This window comes from Acyrthosiphon pisum, chromosome X (assembly GCF_005508785.2).
Source record: "Acyrthosiphon pisum isolate AL4f chromosome X, pea_aphid_22Mar2018_4r6ur, whole genome shotgun sequence".
Taxonomy (NCBI): Eukaryota; Metazoa; Arthropoda; class Insecta; order Hemiptera; family Aphididae; genus Acyrthosiphon; species Acyrthosiphon pisum.
In genome coordinates, this window is record NC_042493.1 from 12,685,977 (window position 1) to 12,705,801 (window position 19,825).

General features: G+C 31.4%; 1 protein-coding gene across 2 annotated transcripts in view; it reads right to left on the minus strand.

Annotated features, from left to right (window-relative positions):
• The window catches only part of LOC100570038, a 40,787-nt gene that overhangs the window by 19,483 nt on the left and 1,479 nt on the right, over positions 1-19,825 (minus strand). For both annotated transcript variants that reach the window (XM_029485951.1, XM_016803116.2), the window contains exons 2-5: positions 7,542-7,568; positions 6,287-6,375; positions 5,667-5,787; positions 1,432-1,658 (exon numbers count right to left, since the gene is read on the minus strand). In XM_029485951.1, coding sequence (XP_029341811.1) covers positions 1,432-1,658; positions 5,667-5,787; positions 6,287-6,375; positions 7,542-7,568 — 464 coding nt within the window. The remainder of the gene's footprint in view (positions 1-1,431; positions 1,659-5,666; positions 5,788-6,286; positions 6,376-7,541; positions 7,569-19,825) is intronic.

Here is a 19,825-nt window from a genome sequence, read left to right on the forward strand (position 1 = left end):
CCGGCTAATTTACAGACATTTATCCAAAAGTTTAATATATTTTTTTTTAGAACTAGTCATTACCAATTTAAGTGTGTAAACAAATAGAGGATTGTACTTAATAAATCAGATAACCAAAATGTATAATTTAACAATCAAAGTGTTCAGAAAAGAAGCGTTTCCAGAATCCACTAAAATATATAGTTGTTTCCATTTGTGAAAATAAAGTTGATTTTGCTATTGGTACAACTGCTGAACTGCATGCTTAAAAATTTTGAAATTGATACAAAAAAAAAAATCGCCTGTTAAAATTAAAAAAACACGAACTTTTTTCATTTTTTTGAAACTCCATATCTTTGATGATCGATCCATAACAATTATTAAAAAAAATGTAGGATACAATGAAATAAGATACACCGGTTTAACAGCAACCAACGCGTACCTACTCAATTAATTGAATCTAAAAACCACACAGTTTAGATAAAATACCGGATAAAATCAATTATGTTAGCTGATAATTTAAAATAACATAATTCTTGCGATTCTTGTATCCAAAAACCCCATTGTAATGATATTCACATTATTACGCCACAAAACATAAAAAACTAAATAGGTAGGAGCATATCAAAATAACATTAAATATGTGACTCTTAAACCCAATAAAATAACTATATTATATAATATACCATATCATATCGATCAAAATTATGCAAAACATTCAACTTGTTCAACTTAATTTTAATTAGTTCACTATAATCTAAAGTTACTTTCTTGTTTTACATTAATTTACAATTTGGACTTTCATTCTTTAGATTAATTAAAGGCAACTATGTGTTTATAATAATATATTATATAGCAAGTGTAAAATTTTAACATTGGATATTATACAAAATAATAAGATTTTCTATATCAATAAGATAAATGTTTCAAATTTCAACAAATATATACATATTTATAGAAAAACTTGTACTAAATATGTACTCACTACCAAAGATATTTGTATGATTGTAAAACTATATAGGCTTTAATGTATAATGAAAATAGAGTGAAGAAAGATCACGTTTAAGCACTATCAATTATAGTTTCTTAAAACTTAAAAGCCACATAGGTACTAGTTAATATATAATTTATAATATTAAATTGAATTAATACCACTGCTAGCTCCTATGAACTATGATCCTATGTTTGATTCATTGATAATCTGGAGATTAAAAACAGTGTTTTTTTTTTATGTACAATAAACCAATAATGTGTATACAAAAACTATACCTTATACCTACCAATATTTTTAGAGTCGATACCATAAGTGTTTAGTTTTTAGATGCTCCCACATAAATATCGAATAACATATTGGTTACAAATTTAAAAACAATAATATTATGATAACAGATATTTTGTTCCATTTGTGTAAAGGTATTTTTAATTGATATTGTATTAGTCGATGATACATACATCGTCTAAAAAATATTTCCGATAAATTAATACTGATGCATTGGAGTTTAATTTTATTGTTGATACATCGCTATTATGTTCAAGAGTTGTCTCAGGATTAGTATATATTAATATGTCTTGTTTCAATGACTCACACAGCCATAACCACGAATTTAAATCTTTAATATATTTATTTATACTATCATCTTTGAACAGCTGTTTATGAACAGAATGACCAAATTTTATACCTGAAAACACAAATCATATTTTTAATAGAATAATCAAAGATTTTTTTTTTAATGTAACTATATAATTGTATACATAGATAATATATAAACAATATTATGCACTACAATATTAATAAACAGTAAGACAAATATTTCCATTACGAGTATATTTGGGTGTTATAAATCAAACGCAAATTAATTATTTCACAGTAATAATCAATATATAGACTTAGACTTAGATCATAAGATTCATAATACTGTAATATATAATATTTATATACTTAAATGAAAATGACTAATAAGGACGAACCATATGGGCTATGGGGTTATTCAATATACATAATATTATACATTATACATAGGTATACATTATGCATATATATGCATATATTCCTTGTAATATAGTATATACACATGCAACACTTGCAACACGTCTCTGATGAGACGTTTAGTAAAAACAACACAACGGATGTATCACTTCGTACAAATATGCGAGCAGTGAGTAAATTCTGGGATAAATCAGGCGACAACACACTCGGCCGTAACTTGCCATTAAACCAACCCAACGAGACGTTGGCGATGGCACAGCACTGCAATGCCGATCTAAGTCTCAGTAGGCGAGGGTGCAACTACCAATTGGAGGCCCCTTACAAAAATATTTGTTCGACATAACACTTATCTATTTATTTGATACGTGTTATCATGTTGATATATTAAACAAACTAAAAAACACAATATTTAAATACCATAACTTAATAGGTAAATAATATTATGAAATTATACATTCACTCACTGTTCTCATACTTATTATTCCATGCTTAGATAATATGATGTATTAATCATTAATGTATGCTTCTATACTAGTATAATATTAATTAAGAATAAATATCATTCATATGATAAAAGCTGTATATATATGATAATTGTCCTAAAATGAAAGGACACAAATATGAATCAGGTTCAATTACCTGAGTTTAATACAAAATTATTCATCAATCCTTTATATCTTTTTAATTCATTGTTTTGAATATTTTTCTCCGCCTTTAGATGCACCACTTTCAAATTGTCTGTTAGACATGTTTTTTTTTCAATAAAATATAGTGTAGGTAGGTAAACAGTGGTGGATCCAGGCTTTAATTTTGGGGCGGGGGCTCTTAAAAAAATACTTCTAAGCCATAAATACAATAATAATAATATAATATAATATGCAATTGTTTTTTTGTTTTCATTTCAATAACCTTACCAATGGTTTTCAAAATAGATACATAGATTGTGTAATTAATTATAATGCATAACATTACACACTTAACACAGTAAAAATAGGAGTCTGTTGAAGAGGCCCCTGCCCCCCAGCTCCCTGGATTTGCCACTGTAGGTATATTATATTAGTTACCTCATTTATATTTTTAATAAGCGAATGAAAAATTAATAGAATAGAGTAGATACACAAAATATAAAACTGACTAAAGTACAAAATAACATATTATCCAAAACCAATAACACTGCACTAAGGCATGTCTGTAAATCATAATCCGTTTATATTAAACAATAAATAAATATAACCATGGTTATATTATTAATTTGTCCAGCAAGATACTGCACTAGTGTGACTGCGCGAGCCTATATGAGATTAAATAAATAGTACAATTATAAGAAAATAGTATACGATGCATACTAATTAATGTGTATACAAATAAATATGTAAAACAAACAATAAAATGATAAATACTAAATAGTATTAGGTATCTAAAATCCAAACCGTCAATGGTTGTCACTTGTCAGTAACATCTTAAAATATAAAATGTGTTCATTTTATAATACAACGTTATAGAAATTTAGAAAATGTAGGACTTTAACCTGAGGCCCCTAATACAACCTTGGTCTTGAGGCAACGGTGCAATGCATACCGAACGCGCCACGGATTATCCAGCGAAAATACAGGTGACGTGGATAGACGTCGTGCAGTGGGACGGATGGTAATTTAAGTGGCGAAAAGTACTATTTATTATATAACAAAGATGAGCATACAACTGTTTGACCGGCGGCGCTGAGACGACGATAGGTGGACGGCGGCCTGAGTATCAGCCTCGGTGAAGTCCAACGATCGTCGCGGCGTTTATTTCCGATAATATTTTGTCAAGGGTAGTGCAGCTTGCATAAACAATAATAATAAATGCTTATTAACGTTAAATTACTATTTGTACATTTTCTACAGATGTAGGGATTTTAAGACCTTACGATAAAAGTCACGTCCCAAATCATAGATGGTCATGATAAAATCACTAATTTTATTTTATTTTAGAATATCAACGTTAAATAATATAAATATTAATAAATATTTTATTATGTAAACAAATATTAATTTATTATAAGTACTGTTTAAGTTAATTCACTATAGTCTATAGCAGGTGTCTCGTAGTTGGAGCAAAAGTTAGCTGAAGAAAAGCGACCAGGAAGAAACAGATTTTTTTCGTTTGTCCATAACACGTTTGTGATAAAAAAATATTCTCTCTTTTGCTGCATTAGTTCCTGGTATTGCTAGAGAATATTCTATAACCTTCCAAAAATTGTTGATAAATATATTTTTATTTTTTAACCTTGTGTAGATACCACACCATCTTTCTAACCATAGTTCTATATTATATTGTTTTGTGTTGAATTCATTATTTTTTTTTTTTTTTTTACAAACAACAATATTGAATATAATAATTTGGAGATAACGCGATTAAAACTATCATATTCTAAAACGGAACAAAAAGCGTCCCGTTTGATGTTTGTCGGGACAACGGGACATGGTAATCCAAAAAGGGACAATCCCGTTTTAAACGTGACGTATGGTCACCCTAATATAGTACCAAGTGGAAATTAGGTAATTTTTACATTTTATTAGTTTCTATAGTGATGAAAAAAGCGTTACGCAAAATCAGTTAGAAAATAAAAATATCTTTACTCAGCCTAAAAACATATTTATGTACAAAACATAAGCTTATGTTGTATAATCTACCACATCGACATAATGCAGTCAATATGTTTTATGTTTATGCATCAATTTATTGTAATAGCATAACATTTAGAATCTTAGTACTCTTAGAACCTGAGATATAACAATATTCTTCCTTAGGTAAATGGTATCACCATTATCTCCTGTGCAATATATTATATAAAAAATGCAATCAACTATAGAGATAAAATGGATTTTAGATTCTGAGTGGAAGGATGAATGTATTGATTTTTCAATGATGTGTGTTTTTTTTTTTGTCTGTCATTGCCGTTTGAGGCAGTAAAACTGCTTCGATTTTTCTTTAAAAATATCTTGTTTGATGGGAAAGTGATTCCAGTTGTTGCATCGGTATTTTAATATTTAAAATTCTGAATAGTTTTCAAAAGCGCCGGGAAAAACAAAATAATAATTAACGAAAAACGGGAATTTTTACACGAAATAAGTTTTCGACAAAATGTATTTTTGTTTTTAGTGTAACACTAAAATGACTCTAGATACATGATATTTTCACTGCTTGTTAATCGCATTTTCTAAACACGATAACAGTTTAAAATATTTTGATTTGTTTTGAACTGTTTTCGGACATTTTCAGTTTCCAATTTTTTAATTTTTTTTTCTGTGAGTGTTAATAACATTTTATTTGTTGGGTGAAAAACCATGAAAATGTAACACAAGGTTCTTTACGTTTTATTTTATATCATTGAATTCAAATGTAATACCATCTATTACAGTGGCCCATTTGTAACCTACTGTACAGCAGAGCGATTCCACTTACCCACTTTTTTTCTATTATTGAAATAAACTACATGACGTGACGTAGGTACATATTCGTCAACTTAATGTTACATGATATACAATCATCAACTATTAAAGAAAGATTAATTATATCTTCAGTTAAACATAAATTACCTCATTTTGATTAATTTGCATCAATAATACCATACTAATTAAAAATAAAAATGTTCTCTCTTCTACATTATATTTTCAATCATGCATTTTTATAAATATATATTAATTATAACATTTACCATCTCTTATCTTATATAGTGCAGTTTTATAGCTTCTCCAAAAAAAATAGACACTTGCTGCATGATAATATGATTCAATAAACACCATACAATCTTCCATTGATAGCGTCTCTTGTTTATCCTTAAAATAATTGTTTTACAAACATTTAAATATGAGTGTACACTATACACAGTACGTACCTACATAACTTATATTAGAACTAAAATGTTAGGTAATAAGTTGGACACATTAATATTATTTCATATATCTTATAAATACCTATAATAATCATTTACAGACTGTTTTATAAGAAAAAACAGTACTATTATATGTATGTAATTTGTAGGACACAGAACCTGACGTAACGATGTAATAACTAGATACTTGAAATGTATCAAGACATGAATGTGAATTTTGTGTTATAATATAACTGAGATGGTTGGAGAGACCTCCACGAAGTATTCGCGTTCGATAATCATATTATTATAAATTACATTAACTAAATAAAGACAATTTATATCCCGAAAAATCCAGCGCAAAAGTTAATTGATTCCTGATTACATCACGTAACATGAACAATACATATGTATACACATTTATAATGAATAGGCTTATTAATAATATAAATTATTATATTTACCTGATATGTGCTTAATAATTTGTTATGAAATTTAAGTCTGTATGTGTCAGTTCCTATTGAAAGAGTTTTATCCCAAAGCGTTTTAATATCTGAAAATAAAATAAAAAAACAAGTTTCTTCTTATTCACAATCATATTTTTTATAATTATACATTTGATGTTACTATGGCGCGCATATATCTAATAGATGGCTGCCAGCTAATAAAGGTCATGAACCTTAGATGATCAAATTCATTAACCACATAGGTACTTAGTTTTGGAGTGTTGGCTTTTACCAGACACAATTCTTATACAATAATTACACCCTGATCATCTAGAAACATCATAAAATAACAATTGATATGTACACCACGATTAATTTGATGCAATAACAATTGCATCTCGATCATCCACGAATAATATAATACAATAATCGTCCAATTACACACATAGGTACGACATAAAAATATTATATGATAGAAAACACAAGACAATGCAGATATTTCGCAACAGAGTGTGGATGACAAACTTCACTACTCTTTATATAGGTACTCAACACTTACACTCTCAGAATACTCGTTTTTCCTCTGGTCATGCCACGTCTCTTTTCACATACTCTATGGATACTTTGCGGGCACTCTTTGGATCACTTGGATTATTCGGACGGAATCATTCTCGGATCAATAATTGTTTCACGCTTAGATCATTATATGATAATATGATAATATAATATTATACAATTCATGGAGTCATAGCATATTACGAGTATAAAATGAGTTGAAGCCAACATAATATTTTACATAACTATAGGAACTATAGGACCTGTGACATCTGCGCTTGCGTGACTGTTTATCTTAACTGCGCGTCTGCAGCACTTTGCACCAAACAAGAATGATAAGAGACCACGTGCATGCGCATATAACTGAGGTCCCGCAGTTATGTTGGCTTCACAAACTGTTCGTATGACTCTATTCATTGTATATGATCTAAGGATACACTTTTTACATAAATACAATAATAATACAGTAGTGGAATAGAAACAAACTTATGAACTAATTAATATCTTATAGCTTTCTATAATACTTATTAAAACCCCCCATGTTTTTCCCTTATTTTGTTTCTAATTCATTACATTTTATTCACATAATATAGCAGCTAAATAATATTAATATGTAATATGTATTTGCAACTAATAACAAATAAATAAATTATAATCTTAGAATTTCTGTATATTATAATGGATTGATTATACATTATTCAATAAACAAAATACTTACGATTACAATCCAAAATTAAAGATTGTCCTGAAAGCAAAATAACTTTTTAATATACTTACAATATATTTACTCATTTTAATATCTCTTTTAAACGGAAACTACAAATAAAGTTGGGAAGTAAATAATAAATAAATATAATATTATTATACGGGAAAGACATCAAGTGTTCATTTATTCGTAATATTTCATTACGATCAGTACAGGTACGAATAAAGTAAATACAATAGAAAACTTAAAAGTCACCAAAAAATGCATTATTTCTTCCGTTCTTCAATGTGTTACTATTAAATATTATAGTAGTAATATGAATTGACGTAACTATCAGAGATTATTATCCCCACAAAAAATCATTTTTATCCCCCAACCCCTCACTCTCACAAAATGATATGATAAAAAAAATGTTTGTCATGCGGTCAATGTGTATAATAATAATTAATAATTACATACATTTCTTCCTTTCAAAATATAATTCTCTATAAAATCAGGTGTTAAATTATTTAATTTTGAATTCAAACTTTTATCCGGCTACATTAGACACGTTGTCCGGGTTCAGCTCCTTACATTTGAAAATTCGCATGATCTCTCTCTTAGCCAACAGTAATTCACGAACTTTCATTTCTCTTACTTATTCGTGAAGTGGCAAGAGTAGCGGCCTCCCTTCAAGCTTCCGAATCTTACACTTGTCCAAGCTGCTAGATATGGATTCAGATATCAAAACCATACTTGTTTTGTTCATCATGGAAAACTCAAAGTCCATGATAAAGAATTTGATTTCCCTTTTAATTCAAAATTTGTTAATACATTTAAACTTAACTAATATTATCCTTATTTATTCTATCCATAATTATTTCGTTAAATTCTTATAATAATATTAAAATAAAATATTTTCTTAATTTTGTTAATAAATGTTGATTATTTATATTTTATTACATACTACCATTATTATTATATTTTATTTATTTTAAGTTTTTCATTACATATTTTATTATATTTATTTTATTTTTTTATATCTAATATATAGAATTCTCGTGTCACATTTTTCGTTGCCATACTCCTCCGAAATGGCTTGACAGATTTTGATGAAATTTTTTGTGCATATTCAGTAGGTATGAGAATCGGCTAACATCTATTTTTCATACCCCTAAGGATAAGGGTTGTCCAGAAAAAAATAAAAGAAGTGCTCAAACTGGACATTTTTGGTTTTGATGTCCACCCAGTGTCCAAGGTTGTCACCAAACGATCGGTATTGTCCACCATTGCCACAATCTTTGACCCGATAGGGTTCCTTGCGCCTGTGATTTTTCATGCAAAACATATCATGCAGCAAATCTGGAAAACTGAACAGGGATGGGACGATCTTCTACCAGAGGACCTAGTTCGAACTTGGAACCTCTTACTTAATGACCTCCCAGTACTATCAAAAATCGAGATTCCGCGTTTTGTATTGACAACTAGTGAGTCCAACGTAGAACTATGTGGATTTTGCGATGCCTCAGAACGAGGGAATGCAGCGGTAGCATACTTGCGAATAACGTCACTGTCAGGACTGGTCACAGTGCATCTTCTCGGTTCCAAAACAAAGACGGTGCCCATGAAGACCAGCACCATCCCAAGATTAGAGCTATGTGCGGCCGTGCTTCTGGCCCGCTGGTTGACTCGACTCCTCACAGTTTTTGGTGATCGACTCCGCGTGGACGGGATCTTTGCGTGGTCTGACTCCCAGATAGTGCTCTCATGGTTGATCAACCCTCACACTTGTTTCAAGGTATTTGTCTCAAATCGAGTGCATTTAGTCCGTCAATTAGTACCATCCTGCCATTGGGGTTACGTACGGTCAGCCGAAAATCCGGTGGATTGTGCCTCCAGAGGTTTGTTGCCCTCAGACTTGGTCGAGCACTTGGTATACTGGTCGGGTCCTGCCTTCCTGAAGGACGCTGTTGACACTTGGGATATGTCGATCGCGGTGATACCTATTGAACAGCTCCCGGAAACGAAAGTTCTCTCTGTATCTGTCCAAGTTGAACCGGAGGCCGAGTGGTTTAGCCGATTTTCATCATATCATAACATGGTCAGAGTTGTTGCCTGGATGCGTCGCTTCGCAAGCCGAGCCCGACAACAGACATACACAACAGATTATCTGACGCGTGAGGAACTTGGAGAATCGCTCATCGTCTTGGTCAAATAGTCTCAAACCTGTTGGTTGTCTAAGCTCCACGCAGACTTAGTGAGCGGCCTCCCTGCCCAACGGTCATTGGCTGGTCTGAGGCCCTTCGTTGATGCACGTAGCGTTGTCTGTGTCGGAGGCCGCTTGACACGTTCTAATCTGACCAGTGTCGAGAAACAGCCTATCTTGTTGGCTAAGGAGTCTCACTTATCGGTACTAATCGCGCGACATTGGCACCTGGTAACATGTCACTCAGGACCTCGGGTAATTACGTCATTGATCACACGACAATTTTGGATAGTATCGGTGAGGGAGGTAATCCACCGCGTCATTGGTCAATGAACCCTCGCCCAAAGTCCCCACCCCGTGATGGCAGACTTACCAAGCTCTCGCGTCCAAATGTGTCGTCCATTCACTCGGGTAGGCATTGACTACGCTGGGCCAATGTCCATGCGTGAGTGTCGTTTACGTAAGGCTCGACAATACACAATTTACGTGGCGGTGTTCGTGTGCATGGCGACTAAGGCCATCTACCTGGAAGTCGTGTCCGAGCTGTCCACCAGAGCATTCTTGGCAGCCTTTGACCGATTCGTTGCACGTCGAGGCTTGCCTCAGGACATATTTTCCGATTGTGGCACGAACTTCGTGGGAGCCGCAAAATACCTCCGCGCCTTAGTTAACGACCCGACTATCCGACACGCAGTAACCTCCCATGCTCCTTGCGTCTGGCATTTTAATCCACCAAGCGCACCGCATTTCGGTGGCTTGTGGGAGGCTGCGGTACGGTTATTTAAAACCCTCTTGACACGACTCGTTGGTGTCCATAATTTCAGTTGGGAAGAGATGACCACCGTACTGTGCCGCATTGAAGCAGTGTTAAACTCACGGCCGTTAATCCCGATGTCATCATCCCCGATGGACTTAGACTACTTGACACCGGGGCATTTCTTAATAGGTCAGCCGTTGCTGGCAGTTCCAGACGTATCAATACCCGAGGGTTGTAGTAAGGTAGTCAACAGGTGGAAACTACTGCACCAGTGCCACCAGTTCTTTTGGCGTCGGTGGTCCACCGAGTAGCTGAGCTCCCTTCAAGTCCGAACCAAGTGGACAGTTGATGTGCCCAACTTGCAATGTGGAGATATGGTAGTGGTCAACGATCAAAATCCACCCATGACTTGGCGATTGGGCCGCATTGTAGATGTGACCCCTGGTAACGATGGTGTGGTCCGAGTAGTCAAATTGAATACCGCTATGGGGGAGCTCACCAGACCGGTAGTTAAGTTGGTGAAGTTACCTATGGATCAGTAGGTCGCAAGGACCTGCGTGCTTGGGTTGGTCGGAGTGTCACACCGGATCCTTTACAGTAATTTATTATTTTCCCACGCATACCTGGTCGCGTGTAATTTTTCATTTAAAAAAAAGTATTTTTTATGTATATTTAATTAAAAAAAAATAAATATATGTATGTTATTATAGTTATTAAAGTAATTAATTTAAGTATTAGGTATTAGTATCTATTATCTATTACAGTGTGTATTAAGGGATAATATTACTGGGGATATTTTGCTTATAGGATATTTTTAATTGGGATATTTGTAACTGGAATAATTTTAGCGGGGATATTTTGAGGGGGAACCGTTATTAATTGTTTTACTCATCATAATAAACTGTAGTATACTTAAATTAATATTTTATTAAAAATGTAATACATAAAATAAAAAAATGATCGCATTATAATATAAATCATAATCATTACATTAAAAATAAAAATAAAAGTACAAACTTATGGTTATTTGTTTCATAGTAAAATATTATGGTAGTGTTGTCAAATCAATAGAAAGCCCCTGATTAAAAATTAGAAAATCAAAATATAAATTCTAATCAATTAGATGTGTACCTACCTAATATTTATAAAAAGATTTAATTTTAAGAAAAGTGTAGGTAGGTAATTTTTTTTTTCCAAGTTACTTTCTAGTAAAGCATACCTACAAATCCACAATCTAGTTGTGACTAATTGTGAGTATGAATATTATTAATATTTGAAAATACTCATAATTTACTTAAAAATTAAAATATCGTAAAAAACCGACTGAGATAGCACATATTATAATGTTATAACCTAAAACTTTTATAATAGGTCTATTCTTTTTAATATCAAAACTAACGGAGCATACTATTAAAACTGGTGATGGAAATTTCCTATGTCGTACGTGTGAAAAACGGAGAGTGTGTTACGTTCTCTTAAACGTTGTATTTAAATTTGGGTATTCTTATTGTCTCTCTTATCTACATAAATAGAATATTATGTGAAACCGTCGATAACCGATACGCACTTGTTTTGTTTTTTTTTATTGAAAATCGTGATTGGAGATAAAATTACATACACATATATAATAATGTTATCATTTTATTGGCCATTTAAAAAAAAAAATATGTTTTGGTATTGTCAGTTGTCACAAAATATGATTTTGTTGATAATATTATTCATCGTGTGCAATTGTGTGGTGTGGACGTGTGGTGCATATTGCTAACGACAAGAGTTATATTACTTTTTTATTAGACCATAGTTTATTTTATATTTGTTACCTATTACTTGTACTTAAAACACACAACGTCTAAGAAGGTACGTTTTAAAATTAAGTAGTTAGATATTTAAAATTATATGTTGTGTTTGGTTACTAAAATCATTTTTATATAAAGACCCCACGGATACTGTGGTGGTAGTGGCAAATTTAGCCAGCCAACATCTACATTTTACTAATACCGCTACGGCCGTGGCCGCGCATCGCCATGACAAAAGAATTTTACCACTACCGTCTACCGTTAGGTGCTTAAAAAGTATATTATACAATTATAAATAATATACATTTTTAAGCTATATGCCTATTACATGTATATGAGTTACCTTCATTTTTTTATTAAAAAAAAAATATCTATTTAAACTTTAAAGTCTCCACACTCTGCAGCGGTGGAGGTAAAATTATTTTGTCTTGGAAGTTTGAGGTGCCGCTGTGGTGGCTGTAAAGTGTGTCCAGACTCATTTTACCGCTATCGCCACTACCACCGCTGCAACGTGTGAGACCCTAATCAGTTGTAATAAAAAGAAAAATCAAACTGTTCAACTTTTTTTTTACATTAGGTACCAAACACTAATGCAGATTGCAGACAATGTAGTAATGTAAACATGTTGATTCTTTATCGAAGAACAATTATTGTTATATAATAAAGTATAAATACCAATACCTATATTATCTCAATATTAATTATTATTTCTTTAAATAGCAATTTTGAGATGTATAATTAATATAATAAGGGGAATAATAGTATATAAATATTATAAATTAATATACAAATCGAATAGGGGCTTATGAATTTATAATTATCTTTTTGTTGTACCTCATCTCTGTTTTAGTTACCGAAACACCATAAAAACCGGTTTAACTTTAACTTTAAAAAGTCAATAAAACTATCTTCGCAGTTTATACTTTTAATCCTCGATGACCCTGAATTAACAGGTTTCAGGTTGGACTTAAAGAATACCTACAATTAAATAGACAGTGTTAATAAAAAAATTTTAAACACACACCAAATCATTTTTTTTTTATCAAAAGCTCCAAATTTCTGTCAATGGTAACGACTAATGAAACTATGACTCTTTAAATAAGCGTCTGAAGTTAGTATTTTTATAAAACTCATCAAAATTACTGTATTGATAATAGAAACTAACAATATAAAAGTAATCAAATAAAATATCCTGGCTCCGATCCTGGCTATATAGTAATGATAGATTATAATTAATCAAAATGTTTTAAAATTTTAACTATGCCTATAGTAAATAATAAATTAAGTAACTTTGAAAATTATTTTCCGTTTTAATATCCAATTATTTTAAAATATCTATAAAAAAAACTGTGCTTAAATATTTTATAATAGCAGTTTAATAGAACTTTGTAATACATTTTCAGTTATTAAAGTTTGATGTTCATACTTTTTTAGCAACAAAAAGGTTTTCAAATTTGTATGGTGTTTTTACATTTTGTAAATCCAAACATTTATAAAAAAAAATTGACCAAATTATGTGAAATCTTGTACCTTAATATGCATTTTCAAGCCCTTTGATCGAACAACAATTTTTATCAACATTTATAGAAAAAATTAAAATATTATAACATTTCAAATATTATATATTGCATATTAAATTGTATTAAAAAAATTCCGATAAGTAAATATAAATTTCTAAGTTTGTAATAATATAAATTTCAGAAGCTCATACAAATAGTAAAGAATTACATATACAATTATATTTAAACACTTCGATTCCTATTTAAGTAACTGTAGATGCTTTTTAATATAAAAAAAAAAGGTGAGTAAGTGGATGTCGCTCTGCTGTATAGTAAGTTACAAGCAGTGTTCGGATTAGATAAGTATTTTTTTTATCTAGATAATGATAAAGATAAAGATAAATACTTTTTTATCTAGATAAAAAAAAAGATACAATTATTTTTTAAATGGTTTTGAAGTTTGGTACATTTTAGTTGGGCACTAGGAACATAATAATAATACATAGTAAAAATTCCCGGAAACTTACAACCGACATAATTAAAATTAATTTATATTTTCTGAAACCACTTTCATACATTCTTAACACATCAATTTATTATTTCAAATGGCATTTTCCATGATGTTTTAATATATTCAAATTATAAGTACCTTTATTTAAATTAAATTGATGTAAATAATATTCTAGATATATAACATAATATTAATAAATATCTTTTAGGATAAGTCTTCATGAGCCCCTCACACCAGCATCTAATTCTTTTAAGATATTAATATTATGTCTGTTATTATGTTGAAATAAATAAATAACAAGTTTAAAATTCGAAATTTCCAGATATCAGCCGGTAAAAAATCGCGAATTGATCCATCCGAATTACAGAATGTTTTATACAACTATGGCTTTAAATTATTTGATAACAAAGAATTATTATATAATAGTAACATTTGGTCTGAAATTTCTGAGAAATTTAATAACTCTATGAAACCATCAAGCATTTAATTAACTGTTTCTCAAAATCGACATCCACTCTTAACCAATTTAAGGAATCACCTCGGGCTGAGTTATGTTGATAACAAAACTATTTCATCTTTGGGAATGAATGATGATTTTAGTGATGATTGTGTGACATCGAATACGGATAATTATTCTGATAAAGAGATCGAATCAGACATCACTGAAGAAACAAAAAAAAAAAAAATTTAGAAACTTTTGAGTTAGAAATCCCATATAACATATATCGTAAAATGAAACTGGTGAGCGTAGAATATGGATCGGGTAATAAGAAATGACGCTATAGTACTTTAAATCAAGGTGTTTGGAAAAATTTAATTTTTGATCAATTTTGGAATAAATATAAATTGCCCTGTAGCTATGCATTTAAAAGGTGCAAAATTTATGAAAGTCACAATTCAAAATATTTCTTGACGGTCAAAGGAACGTGTGTTGATCCCAAATGTAAATCCGATTTTATAGGCGTTTCGGAAAATAAACCATTAGAAGACGAACCATTGAAATTGAAAATATATACTAGTAACACGGAAAATTCTAATGTTCATTCCCTTAGTAAAAAGAGACAGTTAAATAGTTATAAAAGGAGTAAGATAGGACATCAGTTGCAGACCACATATGCTTATATATGGCAAAGAGATGAGGTGAACAGAAAATGTAAGTTTGGTGATAAAATGCCTCTAAATGTGTATACCTAACACTGATGTCTTAAGAAAAGCCACACAAACATATATGGATTGTAAAATAGGAATCGAAAACAAGGATGTAATACAATCAATAGTTCAATTAAAACATTTAATGCCATATGCAGGGTCGATACATATGGTAAGTGCTGATCCATTTATGGTACATTATTGGACCCCACAGCAAATTATAATTTATAAGGAAGCATTTAAAGTTGATAAAAAAACATTTCGCATATGTATTGATGCAACGGGGTCTTAAGTAAAAAAAATTGTTCGAACTCCTGAAAAAATTAAATCAGCGCATATATTTTTATACATCGCTGTACTGAACGATGGTAATATACAGGTACCTATATGTCAAATGCTATCAGAATGTAACGGTTACTTTTATGTATTTTCCTATTACAAAACTATAGTAAAATATAACACATATTCTATAAAGGTAATCAAGTTAATATTTATTTCAGACATATAGCTTCTTATATAATACAATGAATTAATTATGAATATAAACTAAATATAATGACAAGATATTTGTTATAGAAAACTTTTAAGGAAGTTTTCGTTGTATACAAAATAAATTCGCGATTAACAATATAATGCTTCCCATTCGCATTTAATATAATTGAAATAACTCACAGTATCGCAGATTACTTATTTTGGTAACAGTTGCCGTAGTAGAAACGGTGTATCTAATGACGACAATTAGGACGCTGGTGGTCTGTTATCGCAGATGTCGATAAGGACGGTGGGCAGCGGCGGGCACACCGCGGGACGAGACGTAACTATGATATTTCCAATTAGTGGTGGTAATGTTTTTATTATAGTTGCGACGTTTTTAAATACAACGGCGGCGATACGGCGGTGCTTATTACGCGTCCCGATAATAATATTAATGAACGGTAGACGCGTGAGATAATCGGTGTTTTACCTACTCGCGATCAACAGCGGCGGCGAGTTTAAACTACTACGGCGGCGGTATGACGATACTCTAGCCTTCCCGCGGTCGGGTGGCCGAGAATATTATGCGCGGCTGTACGACGATATTCTAGCCTTCCCACGGTCGGGTGGCCGAGAATATTATACGACGATACGGCGGCAACGGTTACGTGAAAACACTAGTTTGTGTTGGTCTAGGCCGAGTGCTCGTATGTGTCTAGCCTTCCCCAAAGGTGGCCGAGACTCGTTACCAGCACTAACCATACACCAGCCAAACTAATGCTCTCAAGAGCGGACTGCAGGTCGGTAGGTAACTGTATAGCGGCCTGGCTCCCTTATATGTAGTTGGTGGGTCCCGTGCGCGTATAGATTTCGGGTTACTTCTCGTTACCTCTAATGATATAGTTTCCGGTGCGCAATATATTTGACGTGGTGAGCGCTCTCTACCGGCCGTCAAGAGGTATTTAGTTATATATGTGCGACGTCGCTGGACAGTGCGTCGTGAGTATTGCCGGGGTGATATTTCATATTCGTTACAAGAAGCACAAGATATGTCCACAATTGTGTATTGGCTTTCACAGTGGATAAGATTTGGAGAACCCACACCACATGAAATAGTTACTGATTATTCTAATGCATTAATAGGGGTAGTTATACGGTCATTTGAAAATGGTATGACAAAACAACTTTATTGTAATGCAAGTTTATATAAATTAAAAAATGACCAAGCTCCATTACCTAATGTCTTTATCAGGTTAGATATTTCGCATTTCACAAAAATGATATGTAGATGGAAATGTTTCGTAACAAATTAAAATAATTTTTCGTTCGAGCTTCATTACTTTTAGCTTAATGTAAATCACTGACAATTTTTGAAACTATTTTTGTGAAGCCCTTAGTAGTGGCTTGTTCAGAAACTGTTGATATGATATTAAATTCTAATATAAAAACACCCGCAGAAATATTTCGCTATGATTTGGTTTGTCTAATAAAATATAATAATATACTTTACAATGAAACAGACGAAATGACACAAGAATACATCGATAATTGTAATGACATTAACGAAAACAATTATACTGGAAATGAATCCAATGATAGGCTGTCAGTATTTTTAAAAAACTTATCTAATCAAATTGACAAAAATAGTGTGATAGATGGTGATAGGCTTAATGCATATTATGTACCAGAACTTCGAAGAAATGTTTTTAGAATCGCAAAAGATTTTCCGTTATGGAGTAACGTCATGTTGCCAAATTACAACAGCGTATTTAAGACAGCAAGTTCAGCACCAGCCGAAGGGTCTATTGCCGAAATTAAAAGACAATTTAAAGGTAAACCACTCACTGATGATCGATTTGTAGCATCTCATTTGCAAGCTATAGAAAGGAATAAGAAGGTGTCTAGAAGTCGACAATTAGAATTAAATGATCAATATGAACAATGTCAAATTAAAAATAATAATTATGTATCACAAACAGTCATATATTACTGACGAAAAAAAAATTTAGTAGTAGTGAAAACGACAACGATAGTTTGAATAGTAATAATTTTAATCTAATGGATATTACTACAAACTCAGCTTACAAATCGGATAGTGAACACGAAAATGAAAATGATTCCATTAAAAAATTTGCTCAAAATGATTTGCTGGAAATTGAAAATGGGAAAAATAAAGCAAATAAAGCAAATAATCTCAATGCAAAAAAAAAAAGAGTTCCCAAGTACAAAGATAGCTGCCCTGATATTCAAAGAATATTAAACCGTTCTGGACTTCGATCAACCAATCACACATTACTATTAAATAGAAACTTGTCCCCGGCAATAACAATAAATAAAAAAAAAATATTGTGTACAACACCTGTGCCTTTGATTGTCTACTGACGGCTATAGCTATTAGTTATATTGAGTACCCAAGTTTCAGGAAATTCATGGATGAGGTTGACAAAGATAATAATTTCTTAGCTCTTTGCAAAGAGGTATCATGTCACGGTGCAAATAAGGAAGTTTACAAAAAAAAGAGGAATAATACTTTCTACATTAGTTAGTGTACAAGAACTTTACCATGGAATTTTTCAAATGAAATCAGAAATGAATGTTTGCCATTTCGCTCAACATGTTATGTTCAATACACCAAGCTTCATTGAACAACATATTTGTGACATGTGCTCAACTTTAAAAACTATAAACAATCCACTAATTATTATTAATTACAAGTCTATTTTTCAATATGGGTTCTCAGAGTTGGAAAGTACAATATATGAATATTTGGAACCACTCTCAACCAATTGTACAAAATGCAATGATGGTACAAAAAAGTCAATTACAAAGAAATTAACGACCCACATCCTTATAGAAGTCGATTGGTATACGGACAAATTATTGTCAAAAAAATATGGCCCTAACAACGGAACCTGCACGGTGGCAGATTTTCCAACTACTATGGAATTCAATAATAAAAGGTAATAATTTTATATACACTTAAAAAAGCTTTTAAAATATTACTCGACTCTTCTATATAAGTTATATAACTCAGTACCTAATTACATAATAATTTATTGCTTATCTCTATTAAATTATCAATTTTATTGATATTAATTGTGAACTATGAATATAGACAAATTTTATATTCAAAGTAAATATATTATATTTTTAATTCATGGTAATAATACTATGGTCTATGTTATATTTTCCATATTTCAGATATTGTTTGGCAGCTGGTATTAATTATATTGGTGATTCAACCACAGATTCAATGGGTCATTATACAGTACACTGCAGAAGAACTAAGGGATATTGAGAAATGCATAATGATGTTAAAGAAAACATTTTAAAAAATACAAACACTAAAAATATTATTGTATATGCAAGAATAGTATACACAATAATACAATACAATAAAATAAGTAGTTGCAATAATTATAAATTATGATGTTCTAATGTATTTCTTATAATCATAATAATATAAATATAAGTTTTATATATTTTTTTAAACTTCCTTTTTATATTGTATAATAATAAATAAAAGGTCAATATTTATTATTTTAGATTCTGAGTGGAACGATGAATGTATTGACTTTACAATGATGTGTGTTATTTTATTTTTGTGTTTGTCATCACGGTTTGGGGCAGTAAAACTGCTTCGATTTTCTTCAACAGTATCTTGTTTGATGGGAATGTTAGATAATATAAATATTATTAGGTAGGTCTAACACAGGCACACAGTAGTAGAAAGATCTTACGCGGATAAACGAGCAATATAATAACATAATTTCACATGATTTCCAAATACGTAAATCCCTCTTCCTAATACAAATAAACCTACTACAACACATTTTCGAGCACCAACGTCGTATCGGGGGTTATTGAACCGTCATCTCTCCGCAGGACACAGGCAACTGGTGTCGCGTCTCTTTGCCCGTTGAAG